The following is a 26,838-nucleotide window of genomic DNA, read 5'->3' on the forward strand; positions in this document are numbered from 1 at the left end:
CATTCTCCCCCGTTACCACCAGCACCAGCCCAAGACCGGCACAGGAGCCAGGTCCCAGAATGACTCATCAGGCCTCCAGGGCTCACCCTGATCGGTGAGGGAGCATCTCTCTGGGACCCGTCCCTCGGCCCCCTTCACAGGGACTAGGCTAAGGAAGGGCACACCCCGAGCCTCCCCTGTCACGCTCAAACACAAGCTAGCTTCAGAAGCAGAGACAGAGCCCATGGAAGGTTGGACAGTGATACTTACCTGTTGTGCTTGGCATTCCACTTGTGGATGAGGTGTACCAGAAGTCTGGAAGTGGCGAGAAAGACAAGAGCCAGTGTTAGGCCTCACAGAAAGAATGCACTGCAAAAACTGTTGGTGGGCATCGTGACAATTGCACATGTGCCATCTGTCACTTGTCACGTGTGTGGGAGGCATAAGCCATCTTCTGCCCTAGGTCATCTGGGAGGAAGTTCCTCAACTGAGCCATGAAATTACTGGGAAGTCTGAGGTTGTTTTCCTGACTCGGAACCTTGGACAAAAATAGGCAAGGCCCGCAGTGAACTGATCTGGAGCCAATCACGTGTCCTGGGACCCACTGGAACATAATCGCTTATCACCTTGGAATCCCCTAGGCACTGTCTCTGCGATTTTTGGATGCATGTGTGACCCTGCTGAATCTCAAGGTGCGGCAAGTTTTGAGGGAGGGAGAGCAGCCAGCCTTGTCTCTAGTCTAATCAGCAAACAGACAGGGGTTCTGGACGGCTACTCCCTCACAGCATTCCTGTAGCATCAATTTTAACTGGGCCAAGGTTCATGAAACACGAGCCGCCTCTCTGACCAGAGACACCAGTCACATGGGACAGTATCAACGGAGTTGGTGAAAAGTGAGCCGGATGCAGGACGGGTTGTAGCCTGGGGAGTCCCCTACCTACTTCAGAACCACTGCTGTCATTCTCCGTGACCTACAGCCAAAATCCTGTGCCCCTGGGTGCCCGCCTCCAAGAGGAGTCATTCAATCATAGTGTGTCGGATGGGCAGCTAGTAAAGGGACATCCTGAGTAAGGATGCCGGCGACTCACCTGGCCAGAATGTGATCTGGGACTGAGTAGCTGTGAGGAAGTCAAGGGAAGTCAGACACAAAGCATACACGAGCCCTGCCCCTTCACCCCTGATCCAAGGATGAAGACAGTTGCCGAGTATCTATGCCAAGATACAGGCCAAGCTGATGTTTCCCACGTGCCCCGTGCATGGACACTGCCAGTGCCTGCCTCACTGACTCTGAAGGCTTAGGTTCCTGAAGAGGAAAACCAGTGTCACTTCTGGGACAGGGCACCACAGGCTGTGCATTGACACCAAATGTTTATCATAGAATGGTCCAAAGAAATAGTTTCAGGTAGACCCTAATTTTTCTGCCTTGAAGTATGATGACATTGAGGCTGTCTAGAGTTTCTGGTTGGTTTCCCAGGCTTCCCTCCACACGCCCCGAGGTCCTAACGGGCTCATTAGCATTCCATCTCACACTTTCCCTTCTCCAGAACTTTCCTCACAATATTGCGTAATGAACGCTGTGCTCTAGCATCCTCTCTTCTGCTTTGGCAGCCAGTAGAGCTGAAAGGAATAAAATCACAGTAGAGGGGTGTTGCCCACCAACCCTCCCTGGCCCCTCAAAAATGACTGTGCCCTGTGAAGAACGCCCAAGCTGAACTCCAGGATGGGAGGTAAGTTCGCACTACTTGGGCACATGCAAAGGCCTGCTCTGCCCTCAGAACGCTTGACCGTGTGTATGAACACGGGTGCCATAGTCATTCAAAACAGAACTCGGGCTACACCTGCAAGATGCATGTGACACGTAGTAACTGACCTAAGTCTGTAAGTAGAGCACGTGACAAAGTACCCTGGCTGCCAGCTGCCCTGGGATAAACTACAGGCTCAGAGATGATGCTATGAGGCTTGGGTGAGGGTCCGTAAAGGAAACTGTGTTTGTTCTCAGCAACATCACCCCAGAAAGAGGCCTGGTGATCTTTGAGGCCCACCTGAGCAGATGACGCCGGCGTCCTCCCCGTGGTTACAGTTGTGCAAATTCCAGCCACTGTGAGGGCAGCTCCACAGTAGGACTCATGCCCAGAGCATCTCACGTCATCCAGGACAATTGGCCCTGAGCCCTGCCTGAAACGTGCACTTCCTGGAGCCGACCTGGCCCATCTGCAGCCCAGCTGCCTGCACACTCTCCCCTGTATACCAACAACACCAGCCCAAGACCTGAGACAGGAGCAAAGTCCCAGAATGACTCATCAGGCCTCCAGGGCTCACACTGATCAGTGAGGGAGCATCTCTCAGGGACCCTTCCCTCGGCCCCCTTCACAGGGGCTCGGCTAATGAAGGGCAAATCTTGAGCTTCCTCCTGTCACACTCAAACACAAGCTAGCTTCAGAAGCAGAGAGAGAGCCTAGGGAAGGTTAGAGAGGGATATTTACGTGCTGTGATTCACATTGTCATTTTTAATAGGAGTGCCATTTAATAGTAGATGTCATTTCTGATCTGTCTTGCTGTGTAACTTTGGAGAAGCCAAGAAACCTGTCTCGCCTTGAGTTCTTTCACTTTAAAAGGGCTATTTTTAGATGAGAAATATCTCTGTATCAACCTACTGAGCCTAATTCTGACCATCCCACATGTGACTTATGCAGGGCTCCAGGGAATGGGTGCAAAAATAATTTTCACATGCTTAAGCTTCTAATTCAGTTTTCCTGTCTAATTGCATCGCCTAGTATTGCTAGTACAATTTTTAACAGCATGGGGCTGAAGAGCATACTTGCCTTGCTTTTTACTTTAGTTGAAATGCTGCTAATCTTTCTCCATTAAGATTCTGGCTTTAAACCTCTGGTTTTGAAATTGTTTCGAGGAGCTCTGGTGCTTGTCCAAGGCTCCAGAAACAGCCTGCTTGGTGCTGGAGCTTGAAGAGAAGATCACTTGAGAGCTACTCTTAACCTACTGCAACCAGAGCACTCAGTTTTTGTCTGAATTATCTACTGGGCTTTTACGTCTATCTGAGGTCTTTTGGGATCTGGAAGAAGTGTGACCCCTACCTCCAACCCCAGTAGAGTTTCTAACAGCTCTAGATAAGTCCTATCTGCAGTCTTGTGTCATAGGCAGTTAGCCAAGCCCCCCCAACCCATTGCTTGCACCCCTGTCTGGACTAGTTGTACGAAAAGTCTTGTCAGGTCCATCCAGTACCCTAATACATAGCAGGGTTCTCAGGGGAAATGACTGCAGAGAGCAGCAGGTTTTCATCTTATAGCTGCTGCAATGAAGAATCTTGGGTAGAGACATGGCTAAGTTGGAATAACGCAATATTATCCTCAGATCTAGTGACATCTGTGTCCTTAATCAAAGGAAATAGAAAGAGAAGGTGAAGTCAGGCCTCGCCTCATTGGCCTTAGAAACAGGAAAACATAAAGCCCAAGGAACAGAAATGCCTGACAGGCATATCATTAGGACTCCCAACTGATCCGTGATGAGCCCTAGGGAGGGGCCTTGGTGTGGAGACTGTCCTTCTCTTGTCCTACTGCCGTTTCCCATGGGAAATGGGCCATGACTTTCCTTCCCAAAGCCCAGGCTGCCAGAACCTCAGGCTGTATTGACTGTACCTCCCAGCTTTCTCACTGGAGGCACCCCAAGGTGATGCACGGAACTTCTGCTGCCCACAGGCTGAAGTCCATGGTCCTTCTCTACTGAGGAAGAACAAAAGTAGGCTGAAATGGGCTCAGGACAGGGCACAGGCAAGGGTGTTGCCCAGCACGTTTGCACTTGCCTCTCTAGGCCCTATAGCCAGAGACTCAGCACCTCAGCCTGGCCAGGGGTCATCATGGACTGGTGAGGTGTGCACTGAGGGGCGTACACCGAGCATGCGTGACAGAAGCCCCTGAAGATAGGACACCAACGTCCACCTTGGAGCTCCTTCAAGATGCATCTGTAGGTTGATTCTTCCTTAATCTCAGGGACATGGTCCATGGAAGTGATATCCATTCAGGCCTGCAGCCTTGTTCAGAGGCACCCCCACTTGGAAGCTGAGCACCCCCATCTTTTACACCTTGTGCCTCTCTTGTGGATCAGGGTGCAGTGGGGTAATGAGTCCACTGGGATCCCACGTAACAAACATTACCTTCCACAGTTGTTATCAGGGGCCCCTCCATGGTAAGGAAAGAAGTTACAATGCAGAGGGAAGAAGAGGCCATCTGATGTTGGCTCTCATTTAAAGAGAATTGACCCTCTACTCCTTGGCTCTGAAACAAGATGCTGGATGCTAAAAGGTGATGTTTCTTCCTTATGAAACAGGACTCATTTCCCTGCCACTTTCCTGGCCCTCATTCAATGCTGGGATGACACCAGGGACATCCTTTGCTCCTGTCAACATCCCCCCACCTGCTCTGCTTCCAGAGTCTCCATCCAGAAAATCACCCAGTCAATTAACAGCCCCACCTTAGTCACAAGCTTGGACCTCAAATACCAGTTGACGAGTTCTATGGCTCAAACACACCCTCAAGTAGCAAATATCTACCCTCACTGAGATGTTCCTGAGAAGGTGCCCCCAACTAGGAAGAAAGACAGTTTCTAGAGATGCAGCGCCAAATGCCAAAATAAACCAAAATGACTGCTTGGAGGGCCACACTCTCTTGGGGAAGCCATTCTCATGTGGTGGTTGGATTACTGGGGTCACTTGCTATGTGTGGTGGCATGTGCACACACCAGTCCACACAGCAAATGCCAGAGGCTGCTCTAAAGATGCACAGCTTAACTAGAAGCTCCCATTTGGGGGACACGCAACGGGCAGCATCCTCCGGGTTCTGTGTGGATTAAAGGACCCTTTTGTGCTTGAACACCTACCAGCACTCTGTGAACAAAGGAGAAAAGCAGCCCTGGGATCTACCACGTCGAATCAGGGAGAATTTTTTCTTTTCCACTGAGGGTGTAACCATCTTTTGCTCGTCGTTTAAGCCCCAATAAAGAGAACATTAGTTACTCCAATGTTTGATTTTGGCATAGATTTCAGTTTTAAGGATCAGAAGTCCCCAACCCTTGTCCCCCACCTTGACAAGGAGGAGAAGGTGTCATATAGGAAGGTATTTGGACCTGCCAGGCCAGGGATGGTCATGACGCTGCCCATTGGAACAAGTCCCCTGCATGATTGCCTCAGCAAGCTCTGAAGGAGACTGAGATTGATACCTGCCTCTACCACCTCCCAGCTTTATGACTTTAGGCAAGTCATTTGCCCTCTGAGTCTCCATTTCTTTATCTGTGAAAAGGGACGGCAATACCTGCCCTCTAACACCAAATAAGATATGACTTAGGGGTAAACTGCAAAGCATTGCGCATATGTGCCTCCATGTTAAAGAGAGCTGGAGTTCCTGTCCCCAAAGGGGCACAGGTGACAGTGCAAGGTGATATCTGCACTACCTGAGTACATGACTCCGGCGTCTTCCCTGTGTCCACATTCATGGTTGTCCCACCCACTGTGGGGACAGCTCAATAGGTAGGGCTCCCATCCCGTGCAGTACACATCACCCAAGAGAATGTTCCCTGAGCCCTGACCAAAGTGGGCCCCACCCAGGGCTGACACCGAATGGCCACAGCCGAGCTGCCGACAGACGACATCTGCATTCTGGACGTCCCAGCCATCGTCACACACAGTGCCCCAGTAGCCTTGGTACAGGACCTCCACCGGCCCTGACACCGATCGGTTCACCAGCCTCAGAGGGAAACCTGCATTGACACGGCAGGACGCCCTCCTCTTCACTCTCACCCTGCCCCCCTTCCCCTGGCTTTCACCCCCCAGAGTTCACTATTCTGCTCCTTTCTCTGACAACTGCTCCGCCTCCTTCACTGACTTCTCTCCTCTCTGAAGACCTTACATTACTCCTCTCCCAAGCGCTATATCAGCCCTCTTCGCACTCTATCTTTCCCCTTGAAGGACCTACTCACATACTCTGAGAGCTTTCCAGAAAGAGGACCCCCACGTCCACCTCTCCAGTGCTGACCAGTCCTGACAACCCCAGCCCCAAACCTGACACCACCGTTTTCAGTGGCCTCCTGGACGTCCCACCTCATCACCCCACACTTCACACAACGCTTTTTCTCCATTGGAATCAACGGTGTCACCAACTCCACATCAACTGTGTTGGAAATTCGGTTGTCACATTTGATTCCTCCTTCTCCTCACCTCTTATGTCCAACTTATCACCAGGCTCTTTTTTTCCTTTTATTCCCATCGCCATTTTATTAGGTTAGATCTTCCTTCTCTTGCGCCTGGCCTGCTCCAGGGGCCTCCCAGCTGACCCCCCCGACCCCTGCCCTTCCTTTTCTCTTATCCATCCACATTCGCTCACTCAAACGGCATTTATGGAGAACCCACTCTGTGCCCATTCCTGTACTGACAGGAATCCTCGAACTCACCCAGACTCCCAAGTTCTATCCTTATAAAGCACAGATATGTTCAAGTCACTGCTCAACAGGCCTCAGTGTACTTTCCACTCCCATCAAGTGCAAGATGGCATTTGTCTAAGAGTGGGCCTCGAGCTGCCTTTCACACCTCCTGTGAGGGGCTTAGAGACCTGGTTCCCACCGTAAAGGTGGATGCGACGGGGAGTCGGTGGTCACCACCTTCCCTCCTGACGTGATCCTGCTCAGTCACCCACACGGGTTATGCCAGGAAAGCAGGCGGCGGGTCCTGAGGGCTCCAGGTCAACATCCTGGCGGCGGCAGCTAAATCCTGGCTGTGGCTTTTCAATGGTGAGTTTGAGGTGATGAGAAATATGTGGCCAGGAAATGACCAGAGAGGTTGGAATGGGATGGAAAATAAGGGGGCAGGTGGTGGCTGTGGTTGTTGTGAGGGGCGGAAGTTCAGGGAAAGGAGGAGAGGCCAACTGGACTGTTTCTAAGGACTTCCCAAGGTGCATTGTGGGCTTCTCCTGTTCTCCTCGCTGCCCCTTTCTGGTCACTCCTGCGAAGGGTCCCTGCAGAAGAGCTCTCAGTCTCTCTGCCTCAGCCTGTCCCTTGCTGTGTGTCAATCACCAGACAGCTATCCCGTAAGCTTCTCCCAGGCTATTTCTGGACTCTCAGGACACGCTCCAAAAGGGCAGGGCTTGGCCTCAAGAGAGCCAAGAACTGAATGGCAGGGTCAGCTGTCCTAAGTGAGCACAGGAAGGACGCTGACATATGAAATTTGGTGTAAAGTGTGTGTGCTCTCCCTGCAGAGAATGAGGAAAGATGGGTGCACTTAGTAAGAAGCGTGGGCAGAGGCAAAGGCAAATCTCTGGGTTCAAATCTCTGCCCGGCCTCTTAGCCACCACATGATCTTAGACATATAACTATTGACTAGTCACCTCCCTAGGCCCCGGCTTCCCCATCTGCAAAATGGGGATAATAAAACTACTTACCTCAAAGTATTGGGACAATTTTGTAATAACAGTACTTACTATGTGCATTAGTTGAGTACTTATTACGTGCCAGGTAGTATTTTAAATGCTTTTATATATATATTAACTCATTTGGTGCATGCAAATAATTTTGCCCAGAGTACATAGCAGGTGCTTGGGCGACGTTAGCTATCTTCAAGATAACTGTCATTCGCTGCGAGAAGAGGCACTGACTTTCCCCACCCCCCAATCTCTCCTGCAGCCAAGCTAAAGTTAACCCCATGCAATGAATGACCAAGAGGCAGAGAGAAAACAGGAGAATGACACATGGGACATGCCTACGGTCTCAGCACTCCTTGACCCCTCCGTCTGTCTCCACCTCTGCATTGCAAAGGGCAGGTAGGTTCTAGCCCCGTGGCCAAGAATGCACTCAGCCTCAACTAGCCAACAGCAGCAGCAGAACTGGCTGACCCAGCCAGTGAGCAAAACGCCAGGAATACAAGTGTTAAAAGGTCATACCATTGTCTGTACTCCAGAGGATCCGCCGACCTGGAAAGAAACCAAACGCATCTTAGAAAGGAGGTCCTGCCGATTGTAAACGACCTGCATTTACGGCATTGGCTCGGGCTTTACGTTACAGTTCTGCCAGGGGGCGCTGTGGTTCAATCTTGGGTTTCTGTGCCTCCCACCTGCTTGCTCACAGGGTTTGGGGCGTTTGCAATTGTAGGTTAGAACAAGTGGGTTGGATATGGGATGTTCAGTTATTTTAAATGTAATAAAGTACATGTCTTCGCCAGGCCCCCTAACGCTGCAGTTTATAGTCACAGGATGTTATCTAGGCTTAGAAAGAAGGTTCTGGGTAAGAGAAGTCAGTTCACACTGGTTGTCAAGGATTCTAGGTGGCCGTTGAATCTACCCTCATCTGAAATGGGAGCGGACTCATCACTGGGTATAGCCACTCAGAGGCTCCCCTAAATAAGTAAATATCTTATAAGTAAATAAGATAGCCTGTTCCTTCTGACCCTCACCTGGAGAAATTTTCACTCCATAGTTAAGAAAACAGAGTCCTGTGCCAGGGTTCCTGGGGCACCGTGTGTGGTGACGGCATTAAGCAATGTGCAATCTGGCACAGTCTCCACTTGGCCCCGACCCCAGCTCCTTCTGTTTACCAGTCTCAAGGCCAAATCTAGAGGGAGGCATAGAGATTTCCCTGTCTGTTCCTTCTGCAGGCCAAGGTAGTGGGATTGGGTGTGATTCAGAGCCCTTCACAGTGATCGAGGACCCAGAAAATCAGGGCAATGAAAGATTCCTTAGCGTGTTTTAGCGTTTGAACTTAACAAGCTAAACTTCCCTGCCTCTTCAGCGGAGTTTGGCCAACCTTGTGTTTTGAGGGGCCTTTGTGGCAACGCCACTTTCAGGTCCCACTTCTGCCTCTGGCCTGACCACTCAAGTCCCGTTCCAACCATGAAATGCTCGTTGTGCCCATGGCACACCCCTTTCCCCCGCCAGTGGGAAGTGCCCATCGTATGCCCAGCACTGTGCCAGGGATGACGCCCCACTCAGAAAGCAGAGCGATGCTCTAGGTGTCTACCTGTCAAGGAGAGATCTTCTAAAATGCTCATATCCGTGCCCCTCAAAATTCTACACTTGTGACATCTCTTTTCCCTTACACCCACCCCAGGGGTGCTGATTCTTAAAGGTTAATCATGGCAGACGATTTTGAGTATATATATACATATATAGTTAACCCTCAAAACAGCCCTGTGGGGAAACTGAGGCTCAGGAAGGTGACCGAAGATCAACTGACTAGTAAGTGATAGGGGTAGGATTTGTACTCAGACAGGTGCTCTTAAACCGTTTCCATTTTACTATTCTGCCTCCTGGTATATATTTTTATAACATTTGAGTTATTTGCTCCAAATCATGGTCTGTACTTTTGCACAGGCAGGGCCATAATCAGATGAGGAAATAGTGAGCAGAAAAAGCTACCATTTAAAGCATTGACTGAGGCAGGGGTATTGGCCATTTCCCCAAGACTTGTTACAAATTCTAGAAAAAAAGAAAAAAAAAGTGATGATATCCAGAGAGCCTCAGTTAGTTGCTGCTGTCCCCACCTGCTTCTGTTGTCTCGCTGACTGGCTGTAACCCTCGCGGGACACCCAGTGAGGCAGACTGGAGTGGGGGGTGGGGCAGAGGTCTTAGGAAAGAGGTATGGATGGCTAGGCAGAGGCTGGCATGGAGACTCAGGGCCTGACTTCTGGCCAGTGTGGAACCTCGCAAAGAAGAGGCTGAGGGCCCAGGTGGACCCCATCAGAGGATGTACTTCCTGTCCTACATCTAAAACCCAGCAGAATTCTCTGCAATAGTCCTTCCTAAGTCCTTGACCCCGGGTGGCCTTGGGCCCCACAACCACCAGTCCCAGAGTTTAGATAGCCTTACCAGTTGGCCTCTGTGTCTCCTTAAAAACGGGTTCCGTGATGTCTTCTGTTTTTGATGTTACTGAAAATACAAAGACAAAAGGCCAGTTGAGAGCTCTGCTGAAAACAAGCATTAAATCTGATGCCCTTGCTAATAGGAGCAAGGGAGGGAGTGCATCACACTGCACTTTGGAGGGTTAGCTGGGCCTGTCACTCATTAATTAATTCACTCAGCAAATAGGGACTAATCTCTGACTGCACATGAGGCACTGGGTTAAAAGCTGGGGGGGAAAGGAGGGATCCATCATGGAGGGTAAGGCTCAGTCCTCTGGAGCTCAGAGGCTGCTCGGCTACCAGACTGGCAATTTGTTCTTGGCCTGTGAAGAACACAGAGTGGAGGGGGCATGGAACTCTCAGACGGGGCAATTCATGTGCTTGGGCGAAGGGCAGGAGGAACCAGAGAGAAGTAGCTTTGTCAACTAGATTTGGGAGGAGTCATAGACATATGTCAAGAAAAAATGGGGTGAAAGTATGGTTGCCAGATAAAATCCAGGACACTCAATTAAATTTGATTTTCAGATAAATAATGAGTACTTCTTCAGTATAAGTATATTCCAAATATTACATGGGATATACTTATACTTAAGAAAACATTTTTTAATCCAAAACTCAAATTTAATTGGGTGTCTTATATTTGTATGTGCTATATCTGGCTACTCTAGGTGAAAGGTATCCCAGAGATGGCAGTAGACATGCAGTTCTCTTAACTGTCTTTTACGGAACCCCTTAGCCGGATCCATTGAACAGTAGGGCTGGTGGGCTAACTTCTAACACTTTTGGCAACTTCCACTCCAACCAACTAAGCTGTGCAATCAACTAGAGGCAGATGCTTCCCAAATCTGTTTTATGCCAGTTTCACTTGGCATTTAAATTAAATTAAATATTAAGGAATTTGATGAACTATGGGGACAAGAAGAAAGATGTCTTTCTATAAAAAAAAATAAGTCTGAGTGTTTTGGAAATAAAATCAAGTTGCTAAAAAGAAATCAGGCGAGTGAGACAGCAAAAAAAAAAAAAAACAAAAAACCAGGAGAAAGATATGTGAAACATGGGACTTGTGCACTCACACTGCTCTGCAAATGTCTTTCATTTCATGCTCCACATTAAAGAAGCTAAAATCAAGTATGATAGATATGCAACACGGGTGAGGTTTACCCTAGAAAGACAGCACAGAACTACTGAGAGAACACTGACAGCAACAAATTGGAATGTCAAAGTGTATTTGTCTGTTTTAATCTAGAAAGAAAACATTTCAAATGTATACGTATCATATTTTAAACAATATTTTTGAGTACCCAACCGACTACCTGTCCCAGTCACATTAGAAAAGAGTTCTTCTAGAGCAATGGTTCTCAAAGTGGGTGCCATGAGCCAACAGGACCAGCCGGTATGTGGGCTTTGTGAAAAACGCAAATTCTCAGGCCTCCGCCAGACTTATGAATCAGGAGCTCTGGAGGGGGTGCCCAGCAGTATGTGTTTTAACCAGTGACCAGATGAGTTTGAAACCCCCTGTCCTGCAGCATATGCAAGGGAAATGAGACCGCAATTTCAGCAGAGTGGGAAGGAACGATTCACTCAGCAACCACGGATCGAGCACCTACTAGATGCTAAACTCCATCAGGCACGGGGAATATTGAGTTTACACGATGCCTCCTTTGGAAATTTGCTCTGGTGGGTGAGATGTGCAGGTAAGCAATGAGAGGACAGGGGACGAGGGGCTGTGGCTGTGGGGGGGGGGGCGGGGGGGGGCAGGAGTCTCGCAGTGCCGGGATTTCCTGGCGCTCTACCAGGAAGTACAAGCAGATGTGAGCCAGGCAGAGGGGAAGATGTGGGTGCAAGGGGCTCCAAGGAAGGACAGACACTGTGAATAAACTGTCCCTTCAAAATAACCTCATAAGGATAAGGCTACAAACTATGGGAATCTTCTGACCGATGAAGGAGGGCCTCCCCAGTTTACATGCCACCCACATTAAAGACATTCTCACAATGCCTAAAAGTCCCTGCATTAGATTTTCTCCTTCTTTTAAAGGCATTAATCGTTGCCAAAACTTCTGATACACCGTGGAAAGGGGAAGTACAAGGATTAACAATTTGTTAGGAATCCATTTGTAAGCAATTCATTGTAAGCCTTTCTCATTTTGCAAACCGTTGGCCTTGAGGAAGTGCGACCAAGGGAGGTTAAGTTAAACACATTTTTTTGGAGTAGTTTTATAGAGTTCTAGAAAAGACGCAGAGTAAATAGAGACTTCACACTTACCCCGACCCAATTTCCCCTATGTGAACATCTTACCTGACTGTGGTATATCGATCTCAACTACCAAACCAGCACTGGTGCATTCCTGTTAACTAAACTCCGGGAATTGATTTGGATTTCACCTTTTTTTCTTTTTCCTTTTCTGTCTCAGGATCCAACCCGAGATGTCACCTTGCATTTAGGGAGTTATGTTAGGATAAACAATTAGCACAATACCTAGAAGAGTAACAATGAATGGTTCCTCGGCACCTCCTGTGTGCCAGACACTGCAGGGGTGATTTCATATCCACACAACCCTATAAGGTTGCAACGCAACCCCATTTTTCAAATGAGTAAACTGAGGCTTGCAGAGGCCCCAGAGGTGGCAGATGGCAGCGCAGAGGCATGGTGAGGAGCAGCAGGGGTTCCATGGCCCCTCCAGCCCAGCCCAAACCTGGATGCACTGACTTTTTCTCAAGAGTTTGTGCAAAGACCAGAGCACAGCAGAACGCATGCTGCCGCGGTTCACCCAGCACAGAGCTCCCCCTTGGGGTTCCAGCACTGAGCTAAATGCCACAGTTCATCTCCAAGGCTCTCTGCAGAAGCAGCGAGGGTGAATGGGCCAAAACGGCTAGGCAAATGCCAGCGCACCCCCTCCAGGATCAAGTCCTAACCCAGCTGCTCACCAGCTGCTGACCTTGAACGAGCTACATAACCTTTCTGAGCCTCAGTTTCCTTTTCTGCAATGTGGAAATAATGAGACCTGAGTTTGGGGGTTTTGTAGATTCAGACAAGGGAATATAGGCCCACTGGCTGCCGAGTACCTGGTCCAGAGGAAGCACCCTGCAGAGGGTTCATTCCTCTGCAAATACAGGAACATATGTACATATATGTACATGTGTGTACATGTCTGTGCACACACATGCACATGACATCATGGTAAAACCACAGGTTCCCTCCAGCCAAGAGTGCTGCTGCCTTAACCCCTTTGTAGGAAGGCAGGCCATCCTCTCCCTGGCCTTCAGGGGCTGACATGTCACTTTGTAGAGTTAGTGCAAATCCAGGGATTACTTCATAGTGATCAAAGCTGGAGCTAAGAACACTGACTCCCATTTTCAAATATTCTGGGCTTCTGCGCTATGACAGGGCATAGTGCCAAGGGGAAAACGTAGGACCTCCAGCCCCCTCACTGCCTAGAGCCAGTATACCCGGAGGGCCTCCTGACAAGAAGGGAAGGAGGGTGTCCTCTGTGAGCTGGCTCACTGGTGTCCCACACATCACACAATGCAACCTGCTCCCCATCACCAGAGCTGGAGGGCTTGGTTTCAGGGTACTACTGTCATGAAAGCAATTTCCCAAAAGAACCTTTATCTTCCGCACTTCCCCTAGAAGCCTAGGGGTGGGAATGAGAGTTCTAGAAGTTATCTGGAAATTAGGATACTTTTGTCCTGTCTTCTGAAATTCATGAATGTAGCAAAAGGGGACATTAAAAAAAGGGCAGGTAGAAGAGCAGAGGGAAGGAAGAAATGAAGGGAGAGAGGAGGGAGGGAGAGAGATAATAGATGACAGATAGATGTGAGAGTGAGAGAGAGACAGAGAGAGAGAGAGAGAGACTGGTTAATCGTCCTGTTCACTTAGTACCTCTGTAAAAACGACGTTGAGATTCAATGGTCACACTGATTTGCCCATGGCTCTTTCAAGTACAATTTATCACTTGACACTCTAAGAACATAAAGATATGCTGAGTTACTAAGCTTCAAATCATTTATCTAAAACAGTGAATGACAGACACAGACTTGGAGGACTCTTAATGATCTTGTCTGCTCAGCTACTTGACCTGGTTTTACTCAGTAAATATTTATTGTCAAGCCAGACACACCTGTAGAAAGAAGTCACATAACAAGCATTTACAGGGGCAGTAAATGCCTACTTTCCTAGTACACAAACTGTGTGCTTAACCAATGATGGCAAAGTTTTCGGGCCTCTTAACAGTACACATATACTTTCCCTCAACTTTAGGACTTTTTCTAAAACCAATCAATCATCTCCTTAGTTGAGTGACTCACTGAAAACATCGACATAGTAACTGATTTTTTCTAACCACAACCATTGTATTTCTCAGCCAGAAACAAAGCAAAACAGAGCCATTCCTTCTAAATATTTGCAATTACAACTATCAGCAAAGAACCTCCTTGATACAAAATTCCCCTCGAGATGCAACCTAGCACCAAGGAACAAGTAAATATAATTTGCCATCATTTGGATTTGCAAGAGTGAAGTTAACAAATATAATAAATAAATATAATACCTGTAGATAGAACTGGACCCAATAAAAGACACATTTCAAGGATGACCCTGGAGATCCCCATTTTGCCGGGTAGTTCTCAATTTGAATAAAAATACCTCGATATTTATATGTTCCTAGCTGAAAGAAGGCGTGCCCCCTGGGGTGGTATATTTTTATTGCTGCCATAAGTCATTGTAAAGGAAGTGAGGGACCTTGCTAACAGTCAATAGCTAATCTGTGGGAACAGTTTGGGTGTGTTAGATTGATTGCGTAGGAAGAATCTGGCTATTTACCAACTGCAACAGCACTGACATTCGTGATACAATTTCCCACTTCCTTCTAGATGATCCTCGAAGTGTTCCCTGAATATAGGCTTGACTTTAATCTTGGAGAACTTGAATTAACTTGTGGGAAGTCAGCCCCAAGTTTCGGGGCACAGCAGGATGTGGGCTTCTGGGCAAATACAGGGCAAGGTACCAAGGGGGAAAGCATCTCTTTGGGATACTTTGTCCTGGCAGGGCGTTTTCTCATTGGCCGCTTGCCTTGGAGACATGAGAACGGCATTGGTGCAGACATGACTAGAGAGCTGAAGGCACGAGGGGTGAGTCCATGCTGTCCATGGGCCCTTACTAGCTTGGGCCACCATCTTCTGGATGTCACACTAACTCCAGAAACACAGGATCTCAGACTGAACCACCTGCAACCATTTCACAGGCTTCCATTTCTTGCCCTTGGCATTCATTGCAGGATGCTTGGAGCTCGGCTTACCCACGAAAGCTGCCCTCACCTCTTCCTGCCTTGCCCACAGGCCTTCTCCTTGGGTTTGTTATGTGGATATTGCTTTGCCCTCTGGGACCCCTAACCTTCATCATCAGACTCGAGTCTATCCCCCACAATCTACCAAGAAGGTTACCTGTCACTTATCTTTTTTAGCCAAATGCTCCCCCACAATCTACCAAGAAGGTTGCCTGTCACTTATCTTTTTTAGCCAAATGCTCTCGGTGGTTGATAACTCTTGGCTAGAAGCATACGGCTTCGCAGAACTACCTCTGTTATCTTGGCCTGGGTGAGCAGTGTCCTGCCTCTCAACTGAGACACCGAGGCTATTGGAGGACACCTTGGCTTCCTTGCCGTCATTCCTTCTTAACCCATAGTCCCCTGGGGCTTCATTCTGGAAGGATACTATGAACCCATGCCTTTTGTCAGTCACCAGTGAGCATTTAGGGCTGCATGTCTGCATGTGGCTTCATCCAGATGAAATACATTCAGCCTTGGATTTCTTTTTTTAATCCTACAACTTTTCCTATTGTTCCCAAATTCCTCTTTTCCCCCTGGTGTGAATGGGCATATTTCCTCAGGCTAGTCTTGCTCTCTTTTTTCATTTTTTTAGTTCTCTTACTGTCAGTCCAACAATTGGTAAGTATCAGATGACAAGACGGCAAAGATATCTATCTGCCAGGGCGTGCCCAAAACAAGATGGCATGTTAGAGTCCTCTTATAGGGGGTTATGATTGGTTCCTGGAGTGCTGGATTGAGAATGGTTATGAAGCTGGATCTGGGATCATCAAAAAAAGAATGGTGGATAGATTAGTAATGTCTGCCTTGAGCACCACATAGAAAAGCGGTGGTAGGAAAACTAAATATCTGTGAGGTAGACAAGAATAAAAAGTGTCCTTCCCCCACAGAAGTGTACTGCTTGATCTTAGATTCAGACCTGCATGATGACAATTATAATAGGCAGTAGTACCATGTTTCCCCAAAAATAAGACCTAGCTGGACAATCAGCTCTGACACGTCTTTTGGAGCAAAAATTAATATAGGATGTGGTCTTATTTTACCATAATATAAGACTGGGTCTTATAATATAATATAACATGATACCGGATATAATATAATATAACATAATACCGGATCTTATATTAATTTTTGCTCCAAAAATGCATTAGAGCTGATTGTCCGGCTAGGTCTTATTTTGGGGGAAACACGGTAAGTATGAATACAAGTTGCTATGGAAACATACAAAAAAAGCATCTAAATCAGATGGCAGAAGTAATTTCTCAGAGAAGGTGACACCTAAACCAGGTCTTGAAATGTAAACAGGAGTCACCTGGCAACCAAGGGTAGGAAGTCCGGATGAGGAACAAGGAGTGACGTTGCAGGCCTGTGTGACAACAGAGGCAGGGAGGTATCCTGCCAGGAGATGGTGGCACAAGCCCCGTCAATAGCTCAGCTCACACCAGGAACATCCTGCTTGAGAACTCGGAGAGATTCTCCCAATGGCACAACTCCCCACTTTTGTTATTTTGGTGACTCTGTCCTTTTCCCCTTTGGTTGGCAGTAAAGATCTTAAGACAACAAAGGCTTGTGAGCTTTTTGTTCAGAAGACACCAGAAAGAAGGAAGAGGAAGGAAGCTACCTGTCATTTCAAAGCCATGTGGGAATGTGTCCCAGGTGGGGAAATGGGTGATGTCAGTGGAGCAGGAAGGAGGTAAAGATCTTAGATGCACAGGACGAACCCAGGTACCACCACGGTGTGGGTCCTTCATCACCAGGAGGCCTACCTGTCCCAAGGTCCTTTGTGCTGCTCATAAGGCCCTGTTCAGAGAGGTCTTCCCCTTGTGTGGAAAGGAGGGTTTGGGGTGACCCATGCCTCTAGCAGAGTCTGCTCCCTCCTAGGGGGCCCACCTTTTCCCTACCCAGCGTCTAGAAGCATCTGCGTCATCAACATGTCTAGGTAAAAAAACAGAGCTACAGAGCTCCACTTACTAACCAAAACTGCCAGTAAGAGCAATAGGAAGAAGGAGACACTCATTAAATCTTCACGACTTGGCCTTCTGACCCCATTTCTAAGGGACTTTCCCCAGGCAAATATGGTCCTGAGGACCACCTGTTCTTGCAGATTCCAGAAGCACTTGACCTCAGTCCTGGAGGCATGACTTTCAGTGAGAAAAACAACTACAGGGGTTGCACATAAAAAGACAGTTTTCTTTCTTTTTTTTTTAAGCCACAGAACCCTTTCCTAAATTGAGACTCACAGGAAGCCCCCAAGTATAAAATAGGTGAGTGGAAGCTCTCTGATTATGGTTGGGGAGTCCCCTGTCACCTCAGCCAGCTCTTCCTCCTGTCCTCTCCATCCTTTTGCTCCCCCCACACCCGCCATCTCCTACGGTGCAGCCTGTAGGCAGAGGTGGGAATTCCCTGAAGGAGACCAACCCCTCCTTCAGCACAGGGAACTAAAGACCCAGCAAGGCTCCTGGGATTGCCAGGGGCTCTGCCTTGATGCTGAGCTGGGGGCCCAGAGCAGGCAACTGCCCTCAACTTAGGTCGCCTGAGCCCCTTTTCCAGAGGTTGGCTCACCCCACAGACAAGCACCCTGTCTGCCACTCTGGGAGGCTGCAGGTAACATAGCTCCCCGCCTCTGATCCCTGAGCCTGGGAGCCCCGTGACATGAGACAGATCAAGGGTGTTAAGCTTAGGTGAGGAGAGACAGGACCAGGAGTCTCCGTGGGAAGGGTCAGGTTGCTGCAGAGTCTTCAGGTATCGCTGTTTGCTTCCCAGCACTGGGTCCCAGAAGTCTGTATGACCTTGGCTCCCCTGCAGGTGCCAGACTGATGCCCCAGAATCTAATTTTACTCTCACTGAGTAGCTGAGCCATCGTTGCCATCGTAACCACCCCTTGGGCCTATGTATCTGAGGCTTACAATACCACCCAGCTTGGCCTTCAGAGAGCCTGTTTTCCCAACCAGGTGACGAGGGACCCCGCCCTCCCCCAGCCCTGCCATGATGTGAGGCCAAAGCTGAGTGTCCTCATGTCCTGCTGCTCCTCTAGGATTGCAGTGCCTCAAGCAGAGCAGGTGCTCAGCAGGCATTGGCTGTTGAAAGTGAGTATGAAGAGCGACACTACGCTCCTGCTTTCCCGGGTCACCGACATGCAATCTCCAGCTGGGGACACTCAGGTCCAGAGAGGGGAAGTGACACACAGAGCTGGGCCGGTGTCCAGGTAGCACTCCCAGCAGAAGCTGCCTCCCCTCAGAAGGATGGAGAGCAGGAGGGCTGGTCTAGCTCGCCCTTCATCAGGACGCAATCCAACTACAGAATCTTCTGGATACACACACAGCCCTCTAATGACCCTTGAAAAACCAAAGTCTGATATGGTCCTCTCATCTTTCTCAGACTAGTGCTGAAGGCCCTTGCCATGGCTTACAAGGCCCACACAAGCAGCTCCCACAGCCTCTCTCCCCCTGAGCCCATTCTAGCGACAGCTCAGCCTCAGGGCCTTTCACCTGTTGTTTCCTCTGCCAGGAGGACTTCCACCCCCCCACCCCCCAGGAATCTGTAGGTTTGCTCCTTCCCCTTTCAGGTTTTTTTCCTGACGTGTCTTCTCCTCCGTGCAGCCTTCCCAGACCACCCCTGCCTGGCACTCCCTCGCCCTCCCTCCGTAGCACTTCTCACCATCTGGCCTCCTGCAGTACCTTACTTTATTCTTCTTCCTGTCTGTTCCAACTGAAATGCAAACTCTACAAGGCGGGGATTTGCTTCTGTCTTGTTCACCACTGTATGCCCTAGAACAATGCTTAGCACACAGTAGATGCTCAAGAAACATTTGCAGACTGACTTGACTGAAGGAGTCTGAGCAGATCTGGAAGAAGAGGACCCAGACTCTCCACACAGAGTAAGTCCTACATTACTGGGTGCTGACCGCATGCTAAGAATTATGCTCCCTGGTCCCTCTCTGCTCCTCTCCTTTCCCTCTCTCTCCCCACCCTCAGACACCCAGGAGCCATTTCTCCTTCACCAAAAATCACCATCCTCCGCAGAGTTATTATATTTACAACTCTTTCCTACTAAGGCACATAAGGTTAGTGAAGCCCAGCACACTGCCTCTCCCAGGGCGTTATTGTGACTGAGCAGGGGACCCCTAAAAGTGAAGGTCCAGTGACAAAGTGAAGGAAGCATGAGGTGGGGTTGGAGTGGGTGCTGGGTAGGGACACGTATTTCAGTGGGTGCCTCACGTGGATGGCAGCACGATGGAGTCTTAGCCTTTTCAAGTTCAATTCATCCCAAGGCGATCAGGTTCTAGCAAATCCAGTTGCACTAATTATACTCACCAGACACTAACTGGTGAGCCAGGAGGTCAATTCATTCATTTACAATAGGAGTATACTTTGGCTCCGGAATTATTCTGCTTGAGAGACCAAATTACATACCAATAGTTTGCTTGGGGAGCAAAGAATGAGAACAAGGAAACTGGATGGTGTCCAAAAGAAACTGTTATCAATATAATAGGGCCTATCATTTTCCTTTCCTGGGAAGGAACTCCATAAAGACTGTTCTGGGCACCTCTAAACGCTTATCGTCAAGACTGCCCCCCCAAATCCCAGACATGGGGCCCCTGGTATGTAAGACACAGGAGACACTTAAATAGGACACCCCCAAACCAGACTATGGGAGAGCTTGGGCCACAGCCAACTGGGCTTGTTTCATAATTATTCACGTTCAATTCAAGTTGTTTCAGAAGGGTGGCGTTTGGTGGTCCTTTTGCTAAATTAAGAGACTGGGGCTCAGTTACTTTAGAAATCTTGGGTCCAAAGGGGCTGATGATGGGTCAGTCTGCCCAAAGGGTATCCTGAACTGTAGGACAGTCCCGCATCCCCGGTCCCTTCAACTCCTTTACCCATGATTGGAAAACAACATACAGGGAGGCCGGAACAGAAAACAGAGATATCATCATTACGCACAAAAATCTAGAAAGACTGAACAACTGGGCAAACCAAACGTGATTAAATGTGCCCCAAATCAGACCTGTCCTTGAGTCTAAAAATCAACTGCACCTGTCCTGGATGGTGGGGGCACTGGAGTGGGTTTCACTGAGCACGTGTAAGAAGTGGGGGATCAGAGTTGACTGGAAACAATGGGAATACACTGGAATATGGTGCAATCAAAAGTGAACGGACCTAAGAGTGTCCCCATTCCTGCCCGGGGCCCTGAATGAGGAAGAAGCCACTTCCCTCCGGATGGACCAGACCATACCTCCAGTACTAGCTCAGGTTCACCCAGTCACTCCATGCACTAAACCACTGGTTCTCAAAGTGTGGTCCCTGGCCCACCAATATTAGCATCACTTGAGAACTTGTTAGAAGTGCAAACTCAGGCTGCAGAGTGGGCCCTAGCAATCTGTATTTTGACAAGTCCTCCAGGTCACTCTGAGGCGCTCTCCTCATGGAGGACTCTGTACTAAACAACCCTGCAAGGAGCACTGCCTACGTGCCAGACTGTTTCCCTTCTGGGGACACAGGTCAGTGAAGCAGGGCCCTGCACCGCAGGAACAAAGCAGGGTCAGTGGAAGTGGGGAAGAGAGCCCAGAGATGATGGCAGCTAAAGTGAGCAACAGAAGCTAGGGGCCGACTGTGTGTCAGAGGGGTAGGGACAAAGGAGACAAAGGAGCCTAGAATGGCCAGTTCTAGTTTGAGTCACTGGACCACCAGCTGAAGGAGCCACCACAAGAGGCAGGGACCCTTGGAGGAAGGGGACCTTGGCAGTGGGAACGAAGCACTTTCCTGGGCCCTGCCCAGCCCTCTTCTCTCCTCCTCCCAATGGACTCCATGTACCCCCATGGCTTAATGCACCTGCGATGTGCCACGGACCCCAACTATCTCTACCCAGCCCCAGCTTCCCTTCTAACGGCCTGCTGGTCATCTCCACCTGCACAAAAACTTCACCTACCCTTTTAGCTGATTTAGCCCTGGTGGGGATGGGAGAGGGACCCTGGCAAAAGATCTGTTAAAGGACTAACAGGCAGCAGGGGTGGCTAAAATTGGGCCACAAATAAGAGGGACCCAGGCCCACTGGACTGTGATGTCCTCTTCCCCTGGGGGGAGGGTGGAGACAACTGTTAGGTGGTTCCAGGGGTGGGGGTCTGGAAGGCACATGCAACAGAAGGGACATGGGTGTGATGAAAAGGAGAGAAGTGAGGCTGGGGGTGGGAGAGCTGATGAACTGGAGGGGCAGGGGGTAGAGGTGCCAGTGAAATGAGGTCTGAATCTGTCACCACTCCTGTGGAGGCAATGAGGGCAGGAGAGTGGCGACTCGGTGTGGACAGTGGGGATTGGCAGCAGCACATCAGGCTGAGGTTCTGGACGTCGCTCAGGTCCAGGGTATGGCCATGGGGAACAGAGGAAGGTCGCTGGGCAGAGCAGGGCTGAGAGCTGCGAGGCTCTGCTGGGCGTTGCACTTCAGGCATGAGGTGGACCTGTTCTTTCCAAACATTTGAGTTTATGGACCCGTCAAGTTCAAGCACATTTTATTTTGGGAACCAACACAAGGCTGTCATCTTTTATTTGGTGAGTGAAGATGTTAGTGAAGCCCAGCTTTCATCACCACCATTTCAAAAACAAGTGGACATTTAAAGAAGGAGAGGCAGGGATGATGGAAAATCAGGTTCAAAGACAGTCTTTCCTGAGAAGGGGCCTTGTTTCCTCCTTGGGCCACAGACCAGTCTGTCTTTGTCATAGTGGCACTATTCGTGGGCCAACCGCTGGGGGCCAGGGGCAGAAATCAACAGGGGCATCTCCAGCTAAGAGGGGCCAAAGCCACAGCCAGTGAGAGCTTCCCCCAACTCCACAGCCCCAGAGCCAGACCCCAGCCAAGCCAGGCCTGGCCCCACAACCCCTTTTGTCCACCTCCATTCTTTGATCCACACAGAACTAGCATGAGCTTTAAAAAGCATGTAAGAGATCTCAGCGTCGTCCTGCTGAAAGCCTCCAGGGGCAACTGTATAGAGCATTAATTACGAACATAAAATGGACTCTAATAATTGTGACAGCTGTCAGTCACAAAGTGACAGTTCTGCCAGAGCATTCCGTGAAAGGTGTACCCAGTGAATGCCCTAATCAGGTAATTGCAGGCACAGAGTGGACGACCATCTGGACGGCTTTGTTGGACTGCAGATGGGGGCACCGCACCCAGTCTCGAGCACAAGATCAGAGCTCTCTGATGGCTCATCACTCAACCAACCAACCAACCAACCAACCAACCAACCAACCAACCAGCTGACAGCTGCACCTGCGCTCGTCCCAGACGGAGCCCTTGAACCCTCGCCTCCTGACCATCTCACCAGCCCGGCCTGATGCCTGACGCTCCGCACCCCAGGGCGGAAGGGACTCTGGCTGGACACCGGACTCTCTCTCTCTCATCTTTCTTTCCTAGACTCTGTTTGCCTGCCTCACCCGATCGCTTGCGAACCTGTGTGACCCTCTTGTGGGAAACCTCTCTACCTCGACTATCGGAGGCTGTGCTCTGACCAGAGCCGTGTTAATGCCCGTGGGAAACCGAGTCAGTAGGACTAGATCCACGGCTTTATTCTAATAAAGGATGACACTGTGGAAAGACACACATGTGTGTGCGATTGCTACTTTGATAGCCACGTCTGGCTCACGACAGGCACCCCTAGTGTGCTGGGTCTGGGTCATTTGTCACCAGCACCAGTCCCCTCCGGTGAGACACGTGCTGCTTCGTGTAAGGGCCAAGCTCCAAAGCAGAACCTCTAAGTAGGGACCACATGTCCAGTTGTCCTGGGACAGCCCCGCTTCTTCCTTCTTATGCCAGGGCCATGACTGCTGGCACATCCTTCCCCTCCCCCTGTGTGCTGGGTGGGAGACATGATGAGGTCACGTCCCACTCAGGCTGTTCCCTGTACATGTCTGCCCCCCGCCCACTGGCCTCCAGCGCAGGTTGTCTTCCTTTCCCCTCAGGGTCTGGAACTCTCTGCCCACCTCCCTCTCTCTCCTTCAACTAGGAGTGTGGGCCTTGCAAACCAGTGAGGCAAAAGCAGAGAAGAAGGAAACCGAGCAAAGAGGAAAGCAGCAGGTGTATCACAGGAGAGGACTGATGCTGGTGAGAAATGATGCAGATTCCACCCCAGTCTGACCATACCCACACTTTACTGTGCCCTCCAAATGGAGGAAAAGCACAAAGGGAGCCCAGCTCTCAGCAGCAGCCCGGCAGGGTCCCCATCAGGCCTCTGGTTGGGGCATCAGGCCCAAGCCACAACTCTCTAGTCTTAGAGACGTCACCTCTGCCGAGCCTCTCGTTCTGACTCTTCGGATGGAGGCAGTGGCTCTGAACTGCAAGAAAAGTGGGCCAAGTGCAGAAACCCAAAGAACACCCATCACCCAAAAGGAAAGCTTTTTATTTAGAAAGGGGGTTCATCTGCTGCCCACATTGGCTGAAGAGCTCCCTGTAGTGCCAAAGTGAACTCAGGTGGAAGGTATGGCCCAGGGATCTAGACACCATCGCCATGCCTCTGCCCCACTCTGGAGAGCTGGTTCACATTGGGTTCTGGAAATGGTTCAAATCCACTGCTTTGTTCACTGACAACCCCCTAGTCGGCCTTAGCAGGTGGTGTTGAAAACCACAACAAATACTCCAAGGAAATTGGAACAAAGGGAGCTTCTTACATGCACACAGGGCAGGGACAAGCACACAACACACAGCCAAACCAAAGAAAACAGAAGTGGTACTGGTGTCACCAGAGCTTAAGAGCACCATAGCCATAAAGGACCTTCTGATACACAACTAGGGAAGAAGGAAACCGCGAATGATGGCCTCCACAAAGCTGTCACTGACTCTCAAGCTGGTTCCTGGAGTGAGAAACGTTTCGTTCATATTTCCTTCTTCCTTGTTACGACACAGGCCCAGGGAGCCAGTGTGTGTGTGTGTGTGTGTGTGTGTGTGTGTGTGTGCGCGCGCGTGCACACACATATATCTACAAGGAGCCACCTGACCAGCCATGTTGGTGGATAGAATTGGATGAACACATTTTTAACACGTTCAAGCTGAGAGATTTGCAGCAGGTGGTCCAGCCCAGCAGGAGAGGTTCCCAGCCCTAGGAGGAGTCGCTTTCACCAGGGGTTGGGGTGGAGCAGCCATGCCCTCCACCACCTCTGGGGTCACTCCTGAGACACTGGTGGCTTGAGCCCTGCTGAGGGGCCCCGGACTGGGAAGCATGCCAGCATCCAACCCTTTCCTCATGCCGAAAGTGCCGGGGCATGCAAAGAGGTTTAACCCTTTCCCCGTTAGCCCAAAAAGACTTATTCAGAGATCTCTTCCCTTTTCTGTCATCGCCTCACCCATTTTCAGAAAATTGGACTAATCCTTCTTGCCTTCCTCCACGAAGCCTCTTTGCTCTGATAGCTGCAAAACTGCGCAGTGACACCCCACGCACCCTTGGTCTTCTTCTATCTCACGCGCCACACTGGGCTGGGTTCTAATTATTTTGTGTGCCACCATCTTGCATCCTCCTTGTGAAATCGAGGGCCACAGCTTCTACTCCCCTAGCACTGTACAGCCAGCCAGATCTCAAATGGCACCTGAAGACACAGTGCAAAAACAATCGCAGTCAGCTTGACATAGTGTCACCCTCTACTTGGCAACAGAATGTCATGTACACTCTTCAGATGAGGCTCAGTTGTGGCAGTAGAGCCATGCTAGCCCCACTTCACAGATGAAGAAAACGGAGGCTCGCAGAGGTGAAATACTTACTCTGAAGGTCATGGTGAATAAGTGAGGAGAGTGGGGAAGGCTCAGGACACAAACCCACCACTGCTTGACTCTGATCCTATAGGAGTTTCCTGATGATACTCACTGATCTTGGCTGAGGTTCCCTGGTGGGATATGATATATTTCTGCTAGTTTGTTTGCACCCTGTCTTGCTCCAAAACAATTTATTGCAGTATTCAAAACCACATAAAATGCGACAGCAAAGGAAAACATATTCAGCAAGACGATGTAAATGGAAAACTAATGGCAGCCTAGGAAAACAAAGCCATGGTAAATTACAACACATAATTGAGGAATACTATAAGGCCCCACATGAGAGGACCTTAGTTACTAGAGATCAACTGGAAGTGTGGCTCTAAGCTTCCTAGCAGCCAAAGCAAAGAAGGAAATAAGATCAGTATAAGATTTAACCCATCTGCAGTTGTTAGAGACATTACTTTTCTTGTTCTCAAGGCCTGAAATAGTGTCTCCCACTTGGGCTCATGGAGGGATAACCTGCATGAGGATAGTGGCTTCTAAGCCACATTCCCACATCCCTGAGGTGCTATGGATGTGATGAAGAGGGGGTGAGGGGGTTGGCTCTCCTCCTGCACTCTCCTCCTCCCCACCAACCTCAACTCCAGCACCGCAGTTACCCCTCTTTTCTGGTAACACTTAGAATGCGTGGTGGCCTGTGCAATCCAGAGATAGGAATCTGCTGCATTTCAATTAATAGACAACAGGAATTTCGTCTTTGACTTTATTAAATTCTTCCATCCTATTCTATTTTCTAGTACCTCAGGAGACTTTCACTTTTCTATGCTGACAGACAGCAAGGATCTCAGTCGCATACAAGAAGCCCCACATCTGGATCCCGTTTCCTTCCCCTTCCTCCCCTGACCCCCCACCCCTTTTCCCCACCCCCACCCAACCCACCCTACCTCACTGCTAGCAGCTCTGAGTGATGTTGTTGTCAAGCCTTACCTGGGCTAACAACCCCCACCCCCACACCCCCCGAGGTAGTTTCTCTTCTAGCATTACTATTCTCTCAAGAATTCTCCTGTGGAACTTTGTCTCTCCTCTCCTCAGAAAGCAAGGAGAAGCGGGGAAAGGCTACACATTCAACAGGGAAAGAAAGGCTGTGTTCCCCACATAAACCATGCAGAATGTCCATGATTGTAGTACGCCGTGGATTATGTATTAGTCTCACCATTGGATTAGCAACCATGCTAAGCGAGGAACAAGGGAGAAACGACATATTAAAAGTGTGTCTCAATCGGGAAGCAGTTCCCAGAAATGGAACAAAAAGCATGTATGTTGGAATCAACAAAACAGATTTATTAGAAAGGATTGTTTTCTGACATATCATCCCAATACAAAAAGAGAATTTAGAGGTCGTCTAATGAATGCCCCTTATTTTCCAAGGAGGAAAATTGAGCCCCGAAAGTTTAGGAATCTTCCCCAAGTTTCCTGAGTCTGGAACCCAATCTCCTGCCCTCCTAGTCAAAGGTTGTCCCACTCTATCTGCTGCCTCCTTACACATTTCCAATGATTTATTACCTGCAGCTCCTTGATAACTACTGCCCTTCCAATAGTAAGCTGTAATGAAAGCTACTAGATAAGGGATGATAAGAGAGCCAGATTTTCTGAAGTTGGTTTCCTGGTTGAACCAGAGACCACCTCGCCTCCATTGCCCTGTGGCCCAAAGGTAAGGAGGACCTTCCCTGGGGATAGGCCTCCTGAGGACAGCGAGGCAGGAAGGTGCTTTCTCCAGGTCCCACTGGAAGCTGTCTTCATTGAACAACAGAAACTTACACTGTTTAAGGTAACACAATTTCCATTGTGTTTTGCAATAGTGCTACATGCAGTGGCGGGCTGCTGAGATTGCTCAGGGCTGATTCCAAAATC

The 26,838-nt window shown here is 49.4% G+C and overlaps 1 protein-coding gene across 36 annotated transcripts in view; it reads right to left on the reverse strand.

Annotated features, from left to right (window-relative positions):
* Positions 1 to 14,551, reverse strand: part of DMBT1 (deleted in malignant brain tumors 1) — a 74,819-nt gene extending 60,268 nt beyond the window's left edge. For all 36 annotated transcript variants that reach the window (XM_088791789.1, XM_088791790.1, XM_088791788.1 and 33 more), the window contains exons 1-4: positions 14,416 to 14,551; positions 9,837 to 9,896; positions 7,917 to 7,946; positions 250 to 294 (exon numbers count right to left, since the gene is read on the reverse strand). In XM_088791789.1, coding sequence (XP_088647915.1) covers positions 250 to 294; positions 7,917 to 7,946; positions 9,837 to 9,896; positions 14,416 to 14,476 — 196 coding nt within the window. In that variant the 5' untranslated portion in view covers positions 14,477 to 14,551. The remainder of the gene's footprint in view (positions 1 to 249; positions 295 to 7,916; positions 7,947 to 9,836; positions 9,897 to 14,415) is intronic.
* Between the last annotated feature and the right edge of the window lie 12,287 nt (positions 14,552 to 26,838).

This window comes from Rhinolophus sinicus, chromosome 15, assembly GCF_057876585.1.
Source record: "Rhinolophus sinicus isolate RSI-liver-muscle chromosome 15, RSI-T2T, whole genome shotgun sequence".
In the NCBI taxonomy this organism is placed as follows: domain Eukaryota; kingdom Metazoa; phylum Chordata; class Mammalia; order Chiroptera; family Rhinolophidae; genus Rhinolophus; species Rhinolophus sinicus.